The 19538-nt window shown below is 36.6% G+C and overlaps 1 protein-coding gene across 1 annotated transcript in view; it reads left to right on the plus strand.

Annotated features, from left to right (window-relative positions):
* The first annotated feature begins 1079 nt into the window (after positions 1 to 1079).
* Positions 1080 to 19538, plus strand: part of NLP1 (nitrilase-like protein 1) — a 199853-nt gene continuing 181394 nt past the window's right edge. The window contains exon 1 of the mRNA XM_089798946.1: positions 1080 to 1425. Coding sequence (XP_089655072.1) covers positions 1331 to 1425 — 95 coding nt within the window. The 5' untranslated portion in view covers positions 1080 to 1330. The remainder of the gene's footprint in view (positions 1426 to 19538) is intronic.

Raw genomic sequence — 19538 nt, forward strand, 5'->3', positions numbered from 1 at the left:
CAGACCAAAGAAACATCCAGAAAGCCACCCAACCACCTTTCTCAACATCTTCAATTTAATATTGTAACTACTTCTCTATGTACATTTATTACAATTTATTGTTATAAATAGAATGCTTGAGGCTGGTGTTTTCAGCATTCAAGTTGGAGTAGTTTGTCTGTGTTTTAATTATGTATTTTTCAATTGTCACTAAGTTCTCCATATCTCCACCTCAGCTATTATAGTGTTCAACAAAGGCAATGAATTATTCAAAGAAATATTTGGCCTTGGTTTCAAATTAGATTTTGATTGAGGCAGTGGAGAAGGGCTCTAGGCTTTGTTAGTCTAAGGGTGAGGATAAGGATTATTATGTAATGAATCTGTAGATTCCGAGTGTTGGGGAAGTTTTGCTTCATCTAGAGAAGATAGACATTTTTTAATGACAGATAGATTGAGTATTGTAAGGAAATGAGAAGAGTTGGGCAGTGAGGCGAAACATTTTGTATATAAAGTCATCCGGTTTATAGAGAGATGCTAATTATGGGCCATTGCAGACGCCATTTAATACGCAAAAAAAAAGTGGTCATTGCAAATGCCATTTGATACCATTTACCTAATAAATACCATGGTGGGTGATTATGATCGATGAAGTATGTTAATTTCGTTATTAATTGTTCAAGTCGCCTAAAGTTATCGAATTCAGATACATTTTGCACATAGACGATGGATTGTCCTATCATATTAGAAATGGTGGTGAAAAGAAAAAGATGAAGATTGCTTCTGTGGTTTGTAAGTAGTGGTACTAGAGATTGGCATAGCTGGACTGTTGATTTCAGATAATGTTGTACTCTGTTAGCTTTTCATGGGAAGAATGGAAAATCTAGAGTTTCTAGTGAGAATTTCAAAGAAGTTTCTAGAATTTTTTTCCCTCAAATTTTTAGTGTCAAAAAAACACTTTAACCTTTAGGATAATTGCTTCCAACCAATAAAAAAATAGAAATTCCCAACACAAAATTAATTAAAAATAAACTGTCTTTTCAACTTCAGAAATTCATTCTAGGTGTGGGGATAAAAATTAATAATTATGACCACTACCAAATACATTAGTACCGTGGACAAATTAAAAAATGAGTCTGTCTCATGATGATGAGATGCTTGAGAATCTCTTAGAATGATAGAAGTATATGTGTAAAGCGGCAAATCCGCAATATATCTTATAAAATTTTGAAAGCGAAATTCTCAAACATATTCCATAGAAGACGATCGTTTGTAGATAGTATTAGTCTCAACCCGCTCGCCAGGTATATCCAGTGGGTTGCCAGTGTTGCAGGAGACGGAACTAATCCACACAATGACAGTCGATGGAGGAGATAGAATGGTTGTGGTCTCAGCCTTGCAGTTTGCCTGCACAGATGATGTTCAAACAAACGTAGATCATGCTGAGAGGTATGTTGTCTTTCAATTCAGATTTTATCAGATTACTGAGCTCATAATCAGATTCTTTTCTATTCTTTTCCTTGTTAATTTTGGGAAAGTTCCAGTTTGAAACTTCAAAAGAACACATTAAACGTTAATTTGTGTTTCCCTTTTTTTCATATACCACACATACCTTTTAGCGCAACACATCATAACTTAGCTGGGAAAAAGATTGGTGACTTGTGCCACTACTGTTAGTTCTATAATGCAGGGTTCTCATCTGAGTTCTTTTTTGTTTAATTAACTGGTTCGTGGATTCTAGTTTGATTGAGAATGGATTACAACTAGATGTAATTTTGTTTTTCGTTTTTAGAATTCGTACTTCTATATTGCTCTACCTGCGTCCTAGCTATATAAATGAATCCCGAGATAATATTGTATTGAAGCTTCATATATTATTTTCCAGACAACTGACGGCCCGTTTGGCCTAAGGGTCTTTTAGTAATAATATTTTACAACATGCAGTATAGTTCCATATGATGCCCTGCCCTCTCTGCTGCTAAATCTCTGCGTTCCTGCTGGGTTTTCAACCCGGGTTACAGAAAGTAGAAGCATCAAGTCTAAATACGGCGCAAACCTATTACCCTTACCTAAATTAAATTCCCTTTGCTCGACTTTCAAGCACTCTGATCAAAATTAAATGCACCCCTGATTCTTTCATTTTAGATACATAAATTAAATCTGCAGCTAAACTAGGGATGTGCAATACATCTTTAAGGGAATTATCCCCTCCATCATTGAAACCAATTTTACCTCTCCTTGGCCTACGATTTTTCATGTGCTATTATCTCCAAGGAAAACTTCCCCACCATCATAAGCTGAATATGGTGAAAACCATCTTAAGCTGGATGCACCTGAATCTTTTAACCAAGAGTCATCATAAATCATATTAGCAGAAATAATAAAATCATCAGTGGCTTCATCATCAGAGGATTTATCTGTAGAGGAATCATCATTAATTTTTGTTTTACTTAAACACTTCTTTTTCAGATACCCCTGCTTATTACAGTTCCAACACCTCAATCTACTCTTACTTGGTGTTTTAAACCTTTACTTTGAATCAGAATGATCCTTAGAACTGTCCTTTTCATCCTCCTTGTCCTTACTTTTCTCCTTAGATCTACCTTGTACATACAGTACACCTTAGACCTCTCTGAAGTTCTTCTCCTTGTTTATGGTGAATGTAGAGTGGTAACGAGGGCATCCAACTACAATTATCTGAGAAAGAACCATTGGTTGCAAGAAGAAGGTTGTCCCAAGATTTAGGCAATGAACGTAATAAGAGAATACACTTGTCCTCGTCAGTTATTACATTAATTGACTACAACTGACTCAGAATTAGATTAAATGAATTCAAGTGTTCTGCAGTTGAGGCTCCATCATTTATTTTAAGAGAATTTAACGTTCTTTATAGAAATAACTTGTTACTAACAATTTGAGTTTGGTAAAACTATCCTATTCTATTCCATAATTTATATGTAGTAGTTTTATTTGAAACATTCAGTAGAGCAAAATCAGATAAACAGAAACAAATAGTGCCGTGAGCCTTTTTATCTAATTTTTTTCAATCTTCATCTGTCACAGTATCTGGTTTCTCCTTTCTCCTATAATTAGCAACAGTCCATTGATCTCTTTCTTCCCAGAGACCCTCCAGCTTTTGACTTTCAAAGCTCATATCCAACACTGTTGAACTTTTCAATGTCCAACCTAGATGAGCTAGCCCTGATCACGAATCTGAAATTGAATCTAATGCTGAGTTGGCATCCATGGAATACAGAATGAAAGTCATACCCACACCACCCAAGAATGATCTCAAAGATACTATTTCAAGATTCCTAGGATATGCTACAAAGGAAGAGAATGCTGGGCATGTTGTGCTTAAAGCTGATTTGATGTAGGTGCTTAGCTAATTTTAAGATGGAAGTTGCTTTTTTTTGTTTTTCCTCATCAGGATCTGCACCACTTTTGTCTTTTTCTGGCTGGTGCAACAAACTGTATTTAAAAAAGTTCAAACTGCCCTAGTGTTTTGCATCACATTTCGGTCATTGGTAGAGATAATACTTGGGCATGTAATAGGATTAAATCTAGGGCCTCCTTTTGAAAAGCAAAATATATGGAAGGCCTTGGTCTCTCTTGTAGTAAACAGGAATTGGAAATTGTTGCAAAGGACTGGCATAATTAGTACAGAAATTCATTGTTGTTGGTGAAATTTATGTTATGTTTAAATATTAGAGTGGCTTCTTGTTGCTCAAAGTTATTTTAAATTTTTAAGTTCAATAGCATGAAGATTTGTTGAGATTGATGATCGATGAAGTTCCACGTTCTTACTATTTGGTGCTTGCTGATTGTATGTTTCAGTATATAGCTAGTTTGAACCCTTATTTATGGACTGAATTTCAAATCTTTAATTGTTTGTTAATTTGCATTATTAGATAGTTTTAATGAATGACTAGTGATCTAAAAATCTGAAGTAGTCCTCTGAACATTGCATCTATTTTGTCATATCTGTGATTTAATGATGCAGTGAAACAAAATCTGATTAATATTATGGGATTCATCTATTACTATCAATCAGTTTTCATTTAGATTTTATTTTAGCTTTCTGAGCCCTCCTCTTTTGAAGTTTATTTTGGAATGAATTTAAGCAAGTTGAAAAACACCTACTCTTGATGATAAATCTGATGATATTGAAGATTTAGATCTTAGGATTTTCTGGGAAATTTCACAAGAACAAAAACAGCCTGTTAGTGTAAGGGCCCATTGGTACTAGCAAAATCATGTACATTCACTGAGTTATCCGAAGCATAGTCAAGCCTTGACTATCAAAACCTTTGAGTGATGCTGTTAGACAGAGTTGTCATTGATGTCAAAATGAGATGCAAAAGTGCTGTCCAAATACAATCATTTGGACAAACAAATCGATTAATGTCAGAGGGTTCTATGTGGCTTTAGCGTGCAGTCAACAGAACAAACATAAGGTACTTGAAACAAAGATGACTACCTTAGAGGATACAAATGATTGAGCAAGAGAATAATTGAACTACAGATGATCAAGCAACCTTCATCAAAGGATGATTACTGCAAAGAAGTTGGTGGAGAACTCGTAAATGAATCTTTCTGGTTGCATATATTCGCTATATTATTGTTGGGTTTGCAAACTTGGACTAGGCAAGCAACTTGTGATTACAATGATCATATTGGAGTGGTTCATAGGTGTGGATGCAGAGATATCCGGTATGCCCATATTGGACATTTCAATAAGAAAATATAGATGTTTCATTGAGTATACAAGGGTTGTACATATCACAGTTGAGAAGAGGGAAACATACTTCTCAGAAGTTTATGTAAGTTGCAAAATGTGCTTCAAACCTGTTCAAAATTGGTCATGGCACATTGAGTATGTAATCCTTCATATTGGTTATCAAGTTAGCAGTTGAAGTTCTGCTAGTTTATGAAGAATTACCGAAGTATTTTGAATCCCAAGTTAGTCTGAGTATTTCAACATGGTATGTGTTCGAGTGTAATTCAGAATGTTCCCAACCATTGTTCCTAAGAATGTCACTGACATTTGTTTTGAAGTTGGTTCGAAGGTTCATTGGGTTTAATTGCTTGTTTGCTTTTATCAGCAGTATATACGTTCAAACATTGCTTCCAGTTATTCAGATGTCTATCTGCTTGATTAGTTGATTTGGTTGGTTGATTAGGTGTAACTATGCTGATTGTTGTAAGTAGTTGCAACCAATTTATTACTATTCATCCAATTCTATTTAAAGGACAGAAGACCTTTGTAAAAAGTAGAGATGGCATCATTGATGAGAAGACTGAAATAGCAGAGGCATGGCATACATGGGCATAGAATATCTTGACAAGTTTGTGTCAACTTGTATAAAAGTGTTTGATGTTGTAAAACTAAAGAAGCCTTGTGAGTGTGTATAAAAGTTGAGAGTGGGAGTCTATAAAGTGATGGCATTTGTTAGTATCTAATGAATGTAACAAAGTACTTCTGCAAATAAGAGAAATCTTAATGAGAGAAAGTTTTGAAAAAGGGAATTGTATATCCTTTTAGTTGGTGCCTCAAGGCTGTTGGTTTGGTGCTTAGTCTGAGAAATTGGTGCTCTCAAGAAAAGAATTTGGTGATATCAGGGTTGGTGCCCTTAAAGCATTGTATATATTTTTTGTTTGTGAGGTTGGATTAGGAAAATAGATCCTATCAGCATTTCTCACCATGGTTTTTCATCCGTCTTGGGTTTTCCATGTACTTAATGTGCTACTTATTCTTTGAGTGATTGCGTTCCATTTATTTCTGTTTTTAAGCATATCAGTTTATTAAAGTTTAAAGGATCTAAAATTATATCTTCTTCTGATTCCCCCACCCCCCTCTCTTAGTACAAATTTTGTGTTCTACAGATACTATTTGAGTCATAATCAAGAAAGAATAGGACAGTTGATGTATTTATAATTTTATACCATGTTGGAGAGTGCAAAAGTACTCGTCAACATTTCTCTCCTTCCAAATGTTCCAGAGCTAAGGGTGATAGCTAACCACAATTTTGGGAGGAACTTCTGATGTTGAGATAAATGACATTGCCATACTTGAATGAGCTGTTGGAAAAGATTAAATGGCGACTGATAGAAAATTAAATTATTTAGATAATTACTTCCATAAGAAAACCAACCATGAATAATGAAAAGATAGATTTGTGATGGTCTCCTTACTATTCAAACATAAAACATGGTGAAAGAGGCTATAAATGCCACATTTCATTAGCCTATTCTTCGTTAAGAATTTTCCCTTTAGCACCAACTGCATGAAGAAACTCACCTTGGCCCAGATAGTAATTTTCCATACGAGTTTGAAGGCATCTTTCAGTGGTTGGTAAGTGATTTTGATTAGAGCTGCATAGCATAAAGATACTATGTATTCTTTTGCAGAGTTGTTTCCTTAAGCAAGGTTCGTCGGACCTTGAGGAAGTTGAAAGTTGATAACACAAGAGAATCGTATCAAACTGAAGTTCTTGCGCTTGCCCCATGTTGATTGGCCATTCCAAAAAGGGAATCCAGTGTTGCCTAATCTCCTGGAGATGAGTTTTAACAACCATACGCGTTCAACATAATAATAATGAGAATAAAATTTACCTTCGAGAAATTAGGGCAGCAGAAACTGAAATAACTACTTACATTCTTCTATGAACATGAAAGGTAAGTTTCCATTAAATACCCAAAATAAGTTACTGCTTTTCAAATGAAAACTGGATTTAACTAATTCTTTAATTTTCCAAGGAAAAAAAAACATTATAAAATACTAAATTTGATATAGCTGAATTAACTGACAAGAAAATAGCTTGTACATGCTGTCACTTTAATTCTTCCTTCCTCAACTTATGTCTATCATGGGCGAAGGATTATCATTAGGGGTTCTTACAACCCAACCATGGATCTTTTAATTAAGACTAACAATCATCCGTAAAAGAGACTAACAATCATTTGAACAACTTCCAGTGGAAGTAGCCTAATGCTTCCTAGGGGCACATGGGCATGGTTTCCTTTTTCTGCCATTCAAGATTTTGTGTAGAACCCGCAACTGCCATAGCCAATCATCCTAAAGACATTCTTGCCTACTAGGTGACCTTCCTAGCTAGATGCTACACTAATGGTTCTAGTGATTGATGTATACTACTTGTAGCATAGTACCACCTTGGCCAAGGTTTTAAATAGTACAAGCACACACGTTGTGTAGTTAGTGTTACGGCCAAACTAATTCAATGGACCTTTGGGCCTGATAAATTGGATATCTGCATCTTGATGGCAATAACTTTCTCAGTTATTACTGTTCGATGGTGAAATGGAAGCACTTTAATAGGATGTAGGCCTCCACTTTACGAGGCACCGAGCCATTCAAATATGTGTGTGTGAGGGAAAGATGGGAATTTCTAAGTATGATTCCACTTATGATCTGAATTAGATTAGCTAGGACCCAAAGGAAGAGGGGTACTAACACTAAACTCGGGTTGTAAAGAGGAATGCAATACAAAGAAATACACTCTCTTAGGCCGTTAATAGGATAATGTGAATGTGAAATTGAACTAATTGCTTAGGAAATGTAAATCTAGATGCTATGTGAATACAATCAGTCCAATTAAGATGTAAATCTAGGGTAAAGATATGAAATGAAATGAAATATGAAAGACTCACCTTGAAATGCATAGAGGAAGATTTGTTTTCGCTCAATAACATTTGGATCTGAATCTTTTTTGAACTCTCGTCCACTAATATTGGAATGAAATGACCAAAGGAACAAAACCCATAAATCTCCCCAGAATCCGAGATTGAAGGACTAGGTTGACATTGAAGGACATCCTACAACTAGGTCAACATAGTACGCGAATCCAAAACTAACGACTCCAAAAAGCTTGCGAGCTGTAGGTTCTAGATCTGCAATTCTTTTCGCTCCCAACCTGCAAATCACCATAGAAAAGAAAGGTTTGGGGGTTGGGATTTGATGAGGGCTTGCCTTGGTCAAGCCCTAGGTTAAGGAATTAACCGTAAATGAGAAATGTAAATGCAAAGAACTGTAAAGAACAAAATAAATGTTAGGATTCACCTTGCCCACGTGTATGTAATGTGTATGTAATGCAGATCTTGAATTAGGATTGTAGGATATCTCTACACTTTGCAATGGATCGATCATAACTCCGTCATGAATATTCTGCTAATTTTGTGCTTTTGATCAGACTTGTAAACAAACCTTTGTTGATGAATTATGAACTTCTTAAACTCTAATGTATGGAGGAATGATCAGCCTTTATTCTGATTTGAAATAGTTATATCTTTGCAATATATTCGCTGGATATTGTTGCTTGAGAGAGCAGACTGAAATGTAATTGTGTATTCTCCAAACTACAACAATAACCTCCCTAAATATCATCACTAAAGGGCATATCCCTCAAAGGGACATGTCCCTTCCTAAGTTGGCATTTATAATCTCTCTAGAAGTCGGCGATCTGCAAGATAAATCATTTTAATTACTAACACACACAATGTGTTAGATTAGTAATGATTATCCAAACAACTCCTTAAGAAGTTGCCAGCTCACAAGAGGAGTATATAACCTAATGCCATATGTATGATATTTAAGGTAAGAAGATCAAGTGCGGTCTTCACATTTAGACCTGTAGATTATCAGGTTACATACTTAACACTCCCTCTTAACTTGATAATCATACAAAGAGATATCATATCTAGCAACATCAATAAAGATGAATAAGCAAGTATTGGTACTCTATATCTGTCTGAATCTTCTTAGTATGTGGTATCATAGAACACATGATACAATGTCATATTACTAAACCTGTGATATGACAAATCACTACTACTAGTGATAAGATTTAGGATAAATTTGGAGAGTAATTTAATTTCTTTATTTAACCAAGTTGTGACTCATAGATACTGGTTTTTCTATATCACAACATGATCGTGAGTTTAAGATCTACTAGAAAACAGGATAAACCCGGAGAATATTAAAATTCTTCCTTTTATCCAAATTGTGACTCATAGACATAGCAATGTGTACATCACAATATGATCTTGAACTCATCTATATCTTACAGTAGAACTCTACTGTTTAACACATTATCTAAGAGATCGCCGTCTCTCATAATGTCTTTTGTACAAGTGTTCATTATCTCAAAGATCGTCATCTCTTAAATAATGAATACAAATGGTGGAGCCCATAACAGGCAACAGCCTGACAAATCAAATTATTTTATTAATAATTTAAAGAATACAAATGGATTAAACCATACCAAGTCTTTTCTTGAAGTGGTCTATCTTTACTCTAGATAGAGGCTTGGTGAGTACATCTGCTGTCTGATCTGCAGTGCAATGTATTCTAATTTTACAAAATTCTTGTCTACCATATCTCTTACATAATGGTAAGGAATTTCAATATGTTTGGACCTGTCATGAAACACTGGATTCACCGAGAGCTTGATGGAATTCTGATTATCACAATAAATAATTGTAGGATTCATGGCTTGCTCAAATAATCCCACAAGTAGCTTCCTTAGGCTTCTCGAGAGGCCATTGCTGCGGCAATGTATTCGGCTTCTATGGAGCTTTGAGCTACTGAAGACTGCTTTCTGCATATCCAAGATATCACAGCTGATCCTAAACTGAAACAACATCCTGAAGTACTTTTCCTATCTATAACACTTCCACTCCAATCTGAGTTAGTGAATCTATGTAAATCTAAGCCAACCTTCTCGTATTTGAGTCCAAAATTAAGAGTGCCTTGTAAGTATCTCATAATGTGTTTAATTGCAACTAAGTGAATCTCCTTTGGCTCACACATAAACTGGCTTAAGGCATTAACAACATAGCAAATATCCGGTCTTGCATTTACTAAGTACATAAGGGACCCAATCATCTGTCTGTAGAGAGTAGAATCTATGGAAGGTGATTCTATTGCAACTTCTTTAAGTTTATGTAGATTAGTCTCCATTGGAGAAGACATAGACTTGCAATTCCATAGTCCAAATCTCTTCAAAATGTCTGATGTATACTTCCCTTAATTAAGTATGATACTGTCAGAATTTTGCCGTACTTCCAGTCCTAGGAAGTAATGAAGGAGTCCCAAGTCTTTCATCTCAAATTTTCTAGTTAGATCTTTCTTGCATTGATAGTAAATTATCAACATACAGTATCAGAATTACCATATCATCTTTGCCTCTTTTATAATATAAATTTGGATCGGCTTTATTCTTGGAGAATCTTAAGCCAGTGAGATACTTATCAATTCTTTCATACTAGGCCCTGGGAGCCTGTTTAAGCCCATAGAGAGCTTTCTTGAGCCTGCAAACAAAAGCGTTAGGATCATGAGTTTCAAATCCTTCAAGTTGCTCTAGATATACTTCTTTTGTAATCTTTCCATTTAGGAATGCTGTTTTTACATCCATTTGATGTACTTTCCATCCCTTCGATGCTGCAATTGCTAAGACTGTTCTTATGAAGGTATATCTGGAAACAGGAGCAAAGGTTACTTCATAATCAATCCCTTCTTTGTGAGAAAATCCTCTAGCTACAAATCTAGCTCTATACTTCTCAATGCTACTGTCAACAACATGCTTTATTTTAAATATCCACTTGGAAGAAACAACAGATTTTTCTTTAGGTCTTGGAACAATTTCCCAAACATCATTCTTCATAATAGATTGGTATTCTTCTGTCATAGCATCTTTCCAAGCTGTATGTTTAACAGCATCAGAAGGATTGTTGGTTCTGTTTTGGATAAATCACTCATGTTTGCTTTATTGCTAGAGAATCTTTTAGGTCTTTTACTTTCCCTGACTGTTCTGGAAGGTGCAGCAAAGTCTTGAGCTGCCTCGATTGTTGTAATGGCCCAAAGTGGTCTTTTCTTTGAATTTTGAGTTTCTTCAAGATTTAGATTTTGAATTTCACCTTTAGTTTCTTCTAAGTACTCCCTCTGGGACCTAGATTCATTATTTCTTTCAGAACTAGGTAAAGGAGAAGGTTCTTTGGAACTTAGGGCTCTTTTGCATGCTAAATCTTCTTCAAAAATTACATCCGTACTAAGTTCAATACTTTTCTATCAAGATATGGAAATCCTATATGCCTTAGATGTTTCGCTATACCCTACAAAAATACCTTTCCTCCCAGAGGGTTCTAACTTGGTTCTCTTTTCTTTTGGAACATGGATATATACAAAGCACCCAAAAATCCTAAGATGACTTATATTAGGTTTGACCTTAGTAAATACTTCTTCAGGAGTTTCATCTCTAAGGTAGGAATGTGGGCTTCTGTTTTGAATATAAACAGTAGTACAAGAGGTTTCTGCCCAAAGGTAATATTCTAGATTTTGATCAAAAATCATAGCTCTAGCAGCTTCTATAATTGTTATATTCTTTCTTTCTACTACCCCGTTTTGTTCTAGATTATAAGGAACGGTGTACTCCCTCTTAATCCTTGATTCTTTACAAAACCTTTTAAACAAGTCTGAGGTATATTCCCCTTTGTTATCAGTTTTAAGGGTTTTAATTTTATGTCCTGAAAAGTTTTTAGTTAATGTTTTAAATTCTTTAAATCTCTTTAGGATTTCTTTTGATTCTTTGCATTTTAAGAAGTAAATCCATGTTTTCCTAGAGAAGTCATCTATGAACAAAATTTAATACCAAAATCCTCCAAGAGAAGGAACAGATATAGGTCCACATAAATCTGAATGAATTAATTCCAAAACATTATTTGTTTTTCTAGTGCTATCATGAAATGGACTTCTGGTGTTCTTACCCAGAGCACACCCTTTGCACATGCTTGAGTGGTCTTTATTTAGTTTAGGTAATCCAGTAACCATCTTCTCCATAGTTGATAAGGTTTTGAAATTTAAATGCCCTAATTTTCTGTGCCATATTTCATTTATGTCTGCAACTTCATGAATTAAGGCTTGAATAGGTCGACTAAATTCCGTATTCAATTCATACAAATATCATTTTCTCTGACCAATCAACTTCGCTTTCTTGATTTAGGAGTTCTTTGCCTAAGTTAATACTTTGCCGTCTAGGAATGCAACATTATGCCCATCATCTTCAAGTGCTGTAATTGAGATCAGATTTCTTTTAATTCCTGGTATGTAGAGTACACCTTTGAGAAGAAGAGAATTTCTTGATTTTAGTTTCAAGGTGCAATTTCCAATTCCTTCAATGGAATGTGTTGAATTATCACCAATGGTAACTTCATCGTTAACCTTTTCTGATAAAGAGTCTAGTGTTTCTTTGTACCTCGTTATATTTCTAGAAGATCCACTATCAATTACCCATGCTTTACTTGAAATTTCATTTGATAGCGAGGAGTACAAAACACGATTTTCAGGATCATAGGTATCTTCTTCCCTAGTAACATTTGTACAGTTTGTTTGTTGTTTAGAATTTTCAGGACAATTAGATCTGTAGTGTCCAAATTTTTCATATTTGAAACACTTTATTTTGGATAGATCTTTCTTGGGTTTTCCATTCTTTTTTTCTTCTTGAAATGCTTCTTCTTGCCCATATAGGAGTTTGTATTAAGAACATGAAGTTCTTCATCTTCTATTTTTAGTTTCCCTCCTTTCTTTAGTTTTCTGGATTCTTCTTGCAGACATTCGTTCTTAAGTTAGTTGAAGTCAGGAAAATTATCTTTGGCACTTATTCCTTGTGCAAAAGTCTCCCATGAATTTGGTAATCCATCTATAGCCATTAGTGTTAATTCTATGTCACTAATAATGGTTCCTATACTTCAAAGTTCATCTCTAATGCTGGCAACCCTTAGGAAGTAAGAGTTCATTGATTCTCCTTTTTTTATCTAAATGCGATTTGGTTGCCTTTTCAGCTCTTGTTGCATTGTTGACCTCATATGCATTTTGTAATGCATTCATCATATCAAATGCAGTTTGATGTTTTGTAAGCATGGGTACGATATCATTTTTTACTCCATCTAATATGATTTGAATTGCTTTCCTATTTCCTTTGCTCCAGATAGATTTACGAGGTTCAACTGGCGGTTGTTTGGATGCTTTATCAACAAATTGTTTTACATCATTTTCTTCAAGAATCATCATGATTCTGAATTTCCAGGCATAAAAGTGTTCGCTCCCATCAAACTTGTCCTCGGGTCTGATTGTGTATGCCATGGAAGATGGGAGATAGTTGCTAGATATATATGAAGTCTGATAATTGAATTTTGCAGAGCCTAGGTTTGACTACTAGAGCTCTGATACCATGTAAATATTTCGCTAATTCTGTGCTTTTGATCAGACTTGTAAACAAACCTTTGTTGATGAATTATGAATTTCTTAAACTCTGATGTATGGAGGAATGATCAACCTTTATTCTAATCTAAAATAGTTATATCTTTACAACATATTCGCTGGATATTGTTGCTTGAGAGAGCAGACTAAAATGTAATTGTGTGTTTTCCAAACTACAACAATAACCTCCCTAAATATCATCACTAAAGGGTATGTCCCTCAAAGGGACATGTCCTTTCCTAAGTCAACATTTATAATCTCTCTAGAAGTCGGCGATCTGCAAGATAAATCATTTTAATTACTAACACACACAATGTTTTAGATTAGTAATGATTATCCAAACAACTCCTTAAGAAGTCGCCGGCTCACAAGAGGAGTATATAACCTAATGCCATACGTATGATATTTAAGGTAAGAAGACCAAGTGCAATCTACACATTCAAACCTGTAGATTATCGGGTTACATACTTAACAGATATGGATATGCGTCAATGGAGAGGATGAATGCTTTAATGTGGATCTCCTCCCTTGATGGCCAACAATATGCTAGATCTTGAAGAGGAAATGCTCACAAAGGATTCTCGAATGCTAGATAGGAATCTCCTTGCTTGAATGCTTGAATGCTTGAATTTCTTGAATGCAAAAGGCATAAATCTTCACTAGAGAGCAAGGGTTTGAATCACTTGAGATGAGATATGAATGAGATGCTTGGGATATATGAAAATGAAGCCTCCAATTCTCCCTGTATATGAGTTTCGAGTGGGAAAACAATACAGGCCGATTGGGTAATAGTCATAAACTAATTAAACCCTCGAGGACTTTTGGACCTTGAGATCCGAAACTGTTGGGGACTAGGTCGACTTGGGTTGACTTGGTTTAGGAGGACAGGTCCTGGGTGCCACAAAGAGCCAGGGCAGATACCAGAGAGATAAGGTGGAAAGATGGAAGAGAGAAGAGGAAAAGAGGAGCGAGCATGAGCATATCCATGGTCCAAAGAGGGAATCATGAAGAGGAGGGAGCTTAATAGTCATAAAAGGCAAGTGCATCCATTTTAAGACTATACAATTACATTTTATAGCAAGTACATCCTACCTATCCCAGGGCTATATCTATAACAGCTATCAGAATTATTTTCCCAAACCAGTCTCAAGAAGGTTTAGTTTCATAAATAGGCTCTATGGCTCATGACAAGTTAGTTCATACCTCGCAAGGTCTGTGGCCCAAGTCTCCCAACATAAAATTTGGATTGACTATTTAAAGGGATGTCATACAAGTCACCAATCCCTTATTGGTTTGTTCATAATTTAAATCAGATTAAAATTTTGGCTCTTCTGTCTCTTTCACAAACAGAGTTTAGATTACATCCATTGCATGCATATCATTCTTGTAGATTATTCATACATGATGTAAGGAGTAAACAATTTCCTAGATCAAATTGAACGCAAAGTCAATAGAAACTAACATTCTTTTTGATAAGCAGATAGATATATGAACTTCCCACTAGCTTGAATTGTAACATGTGGTCGATGTATGCAACTTCATGGTGTATAATCAAATAAAATAAAGGTGCAACCTTTGATCTAGAAGAACCTCAATGGTGTGCATTCACATACATTATTTTCCTATATTAATAATATGCAACACACAAATGCAAACTTTCATATTAATACTGTATGAATGACAACAATCAACATATCTCAATCCCAATCAAAGAAAATATCATTAACTATTACAATAATAGATAAGTCGTCTATTATTAGTTAATGGTTATCTTGTAAATATCTTAAGCTTTAGTTTGCTTTCATTTTTTGCTTTTTCTAGAATAGAATGTTTCTATTTTTTACGATCGTTTCCTAAGGAAACATCGTCTCAATTTTTTGTATAAATTGACCTTTCGATCTCTGTTAATAACAAGCAAGTATTTACCAATTACCTCGTAATATGGTATCAGAGCCTAGTTGAATTATTTTTTGAAAATAATTGCTTAATTGAAATTGTCGGATCATTATTTTCGAATTTATTCCTCACATACCTGCTTTCTAATACGGCTAGGGTTTCAGAGTAAGAGGTCTGTGAATTTGTCTGGAAAAATGGCGTATTTTCTTGGGAGCTTTTCCTGAAAATCATAAGTCAGTAATTTCTTGTGCATTTGGTCTGCAATAAAAACGACTTTAGTAATTTCCAGCTCTGCCTGTGTCTACAAACACCTCCGAACAAGGGCCTTTTTTTGCAGACCTGCAAAACGCGTTTGCAAATTGTGTTTTTGTTTTGCCTCAGATATGTCATTTTTTTCTTGACAAATCTGCTTCTTGGCGGCACTCTTTGGTCTGCAAATCAACTCACGTCTTTGAAACTCTATTTTGCAACCACAAATCACATTTTTTGACCTGCAAAACACCATTTTTTGCTGCTTTTAACCTCCATGGCCATCGACTGATATTTTGCTCGAAACTCTAATTTTTGGGGTCAAAATTTTTTTGATTGCAAATTCTAAGTGGGTTTTTTGAGAGCTCAATTGGGTTGTTATTCGTTTTTTCTGGGTACCTCATTTTTTGTGCCTCGATTTTCAAGCCAAGGGATCCAGAAAACGATAGCACATTTCTTCTGGGTTTTTTGAGCTCTCTTTTGGACCACTCTGATTCTTTTGGGGTCTTTCATATTTTTGCCTCGAAGAACGTGCTTCCATAGATTTTCACAGTTTTTCATTGAAAAACGTGCCATGGCATCTCTGACAAATATTCTGCTCGAGCATAATTCCAAATTCAATGGCCGCAATTATGGAACTTGGAAGCAACGCATCATCTCTATTTTTGAATATTGGAACACCGATCAACTTGTTCTGGGTGTTACAAAGCATCTAACTTCTTTGGGTCCTGATCAAGATACATGGGATCTAAATCATCAAGAGGCAGTGATGCTTCTCAAATTATCTGTAGCTAATGATCAGCTTTCTCAGATTCCATCCGGCAAGACAGTTGCCGAAATTTGGACATACCTTAAAGGTCTTCATGAGACTTCTGACAAGAGCAGAACCTTCTTTCTGAAAACACTCTGTTTTCTATTGTCATGGATGAGCACACCACGCTCCAGGCACACCTGAAGTGGATTCAGGAAATTCGTCAGGTACTTGCCATCAGTCGCAAGATGGAGGAAGAGGATATTGTGGTAATCACTCTTCGGAGTTTACCAAAATCCTATGAGCATTTTATCGAGACTCTCAACATCACATCTACTGGTGTTGATCTGAAGTTCACTGATCTCTGCACCCTGCTGCTACAGCAAGATCGGTGGAAACAACAGTTTAGTAGTAGCTCTAGTTCCACCTCCACTGAGCAGGCCTTTGCTACGAAATCCTTTTAGAAGGATAAGGGCAAGTTTCAACAACCATCTCAACAGAAGTCTTCTGCTCCAACATCCGATGGTACGAAAATGAAGAACATTCAATGCAATTACTGCCAGAAGTTTGGTCACATGAAGGTTGAATGTTGGAAATTCTTAGCTGCCTAGTCTAAGCAATTAGGTTCGCAGCCCAAAGCAAATAGTGCAGAGCACACTGAGTAGGCGGAATTTGCCTTTTACGCCTTTATGGCTAAAAGACCTGTAGATCATGTGAAGTCGTCTGCCTGGTATATTGATTCAGGTGCCTCTCGACATTTCACTTACCGCAGAGACTAGTTTACTGACTACCAGCCTTATTCAGATTCTGTTATTTTTGGTGGCAGAGAAGAGTACACGGTTGTCAGTAAAGGTAACATTCAGATTCAGTCTGTTGGGAGGAATCTCATATTCCTTGATGTGTACTACATTCCAGGGATGGAACTAAATCTACTCTCAGCCAGTCAATTGCTACGACATTCTCCACACTTGACAGTCACCTTCAGTTCACATCAGTGTGCCATCACTTATCGGGCGACTAAGTCTACTGTTGTAGTAGGTCTTGAGGATCATGGTCTTTTCAGAGTTACTGATTTTGGTGATTCTCAGGACTTAGCTATGGCTGCTCGACGATCTTCTGTCAACACCCTTTGGCATCAGTGATATGGGCACTTAAATGTGCATTATCTCTCATAGCTTGCTCGGGATGAGCCTGTTTTTGGATTGCCAAAGATTCAGACTCAACAGCTTGGAGTTTGTGACGCATACCAAGCTAGGAAGCAACATTGCACACCTTTCCCTAGTGGCGATTCTTGGTGAGCTTCTCAGGTACTTCAGCATGTTCATGCCGATATTTCTGGCCCTATGGCCACTCCTTCTGTTCTTGGGTCCAGGTATTTTCTGTTGTTTGTTGATGATTTCAATAGAAAAATGTGGGTGTATTTCCTTAAAAAGAAATCAAATGCATTTCCTGTATTTCAGAAGTTGAAACCCTTAGTTGAAAAAGAGTGGGAAATCTATTATTACTCTTACATTAGACAATGGGGGGGAATTTTGTTCTAATGTTTTCTCCAGCTTCTTGGATGCACATGGCATCAAACGCCAGTTAACGACATCCCACACGTCACAATAGAACAGTGTAGTTGAACGTCGGAATAGGACAATCACCGAGATGGCTCGTTCCATGCTCGAACACGGACATGGTCGGAAGCAGTTTTGGGCAGAAGCAGTTAACACTAGTTTATTTGTTGAACCGGTCACCCACAGTGGTGGTCAAAGGTAAAACTTCGGAAGAGGCCTTGTCAGGTCGCAAGCCCAAAATCAGTCATCTGAAGGTTTTTGACTCTCTTGCTTTTGTTTGGATCCCTGATGCTTTACGCACCAAGTTGGATGTCAAGAGTCAAAAACTCATGCTTGCTGGATATAGCAGTCTTCACAAAGCCTATTGCTTGATTGATGTTGAGACATCTCGTCTCATATACAGCCGTGATGTATTCTTTGATGAACAACGAGGACCATTCATGCTTGTTTCTCCTGTTCCTGATCCAGCATACTAGCCTATGCAGGCTCATGATTTGGGAGTTCGTCTTCCATTACGTCGAACTGATGGGAGGGCTCTAGTAGCTCTTGCAGCTCCAGTTCTTCTAGTGATACCTGTATAGACTCCTCCAGCTTCTCCTGTACGATCACCTCGCTTTGTAAATGTTTCACCTGAGTTTGATCTAGCTTCTTCTGATGAGGATCTTGCTGATCAAGCATCTCCTAGTACTACTGTTGGTCATTCTCCTATCTGGCCTAAGTGGTGGGCTAAGACACTTGCTGATCTTCGTGATGATGAGCTCATTGATGGGAGAATTGCTCGAAAAAAGAGCAAAACTATAGATTCTGTTAACTTTGCTCTCATGGCCAACATTCACAGTGTATTTGAACCTCAAACATATTCCGAGGCTAAAGGAATTCCGGAGTGGGAACAAGCCATGACATCTGAACACCAGAGCCTGTTGAAGAACAACACTTGGGTCCTTTCTGATCTTCCACCAGGGAAGAAACCCATTGGCTGTAAATGGGTCTACAAAATCAAATACAAATCAGATGGTACTTTGGATAAGTACAAAGCTCGTTTAGTGGCAACGGGCTTTTCTCAGTGTCAGGGCATTGATTATGAGGAGACCTTTGCTCCTACTGCAAAGATGAGCACCATCAGATTAGTCCTAGCCATGGCAGCACAGTTTGGCTAGAAGGTCCATCAAATGGACGTAAAGAGTGCTTTCCTGAACGATGATCTTCATGAAGAGGTCTACATGACGCAACCTCCTGGTTTCAAGGTTGCTGGTAAAGACCATCAGGTTCTCAGATTGGTAAAAGCTCTCTATGGCTTGAAGCAGGCCCCTCGGGCATGGTACATCAAGATTGATAAGTACCTCAGTGATCAAGGCTTCAAGAGGAGTTCTTCAGACTCAAATCTGTACATCAAGACTATTGACAGTGACATCATCCTTCTGGTTATCTATGTGGATGATCTGATCATCACTGGCAGTTCGGCATCTTTGATTCAGGGAATCAAACAGAACTTATGCCAGTCTTTTGATATGATTGACCTTGGGCTCATGCATTATTGCCTAGGTGTTGAAGTTTGGCAACAGTCTTCTGGTATATTCATCTCTCAATCCAAATATGCAACAGTTCGGCATCTTTGATTCAGGGAATCAAATAGAACTTATGCCAATCTTTTGATATGACTGACCTTGGGCTCATGCATTATTGCCTAGGTGTTGAAGTTTGGCAACAATCTTCTAGTATATTCATCTCTTAGTCTAAATATGCCAGGGCCCTATTAGACAAATGAGAAAGGTCTCAAGTTATCAGCAAAGTTCGATTCTCTTTTCATTGATGATACTGCATATAGGCAACTAGT

The sequence above is a fragment of the Cupressus sempervirens genome, chromosome 9 (assembly GCF_028749045.1).
Source record: "Cupressus sempervirens isolate cs-2001-9-10 chromosome 9, ASM2874904v1, whole genome shotgun sequence".
NCBI classification, from domain to species: domain Eukaryota; kingdom Viridiplantae; phylum Streptophyta; class Pinopsida; order Cupressales; family Cupressaceae; genus Cupressus; species Cupressus sempervirens.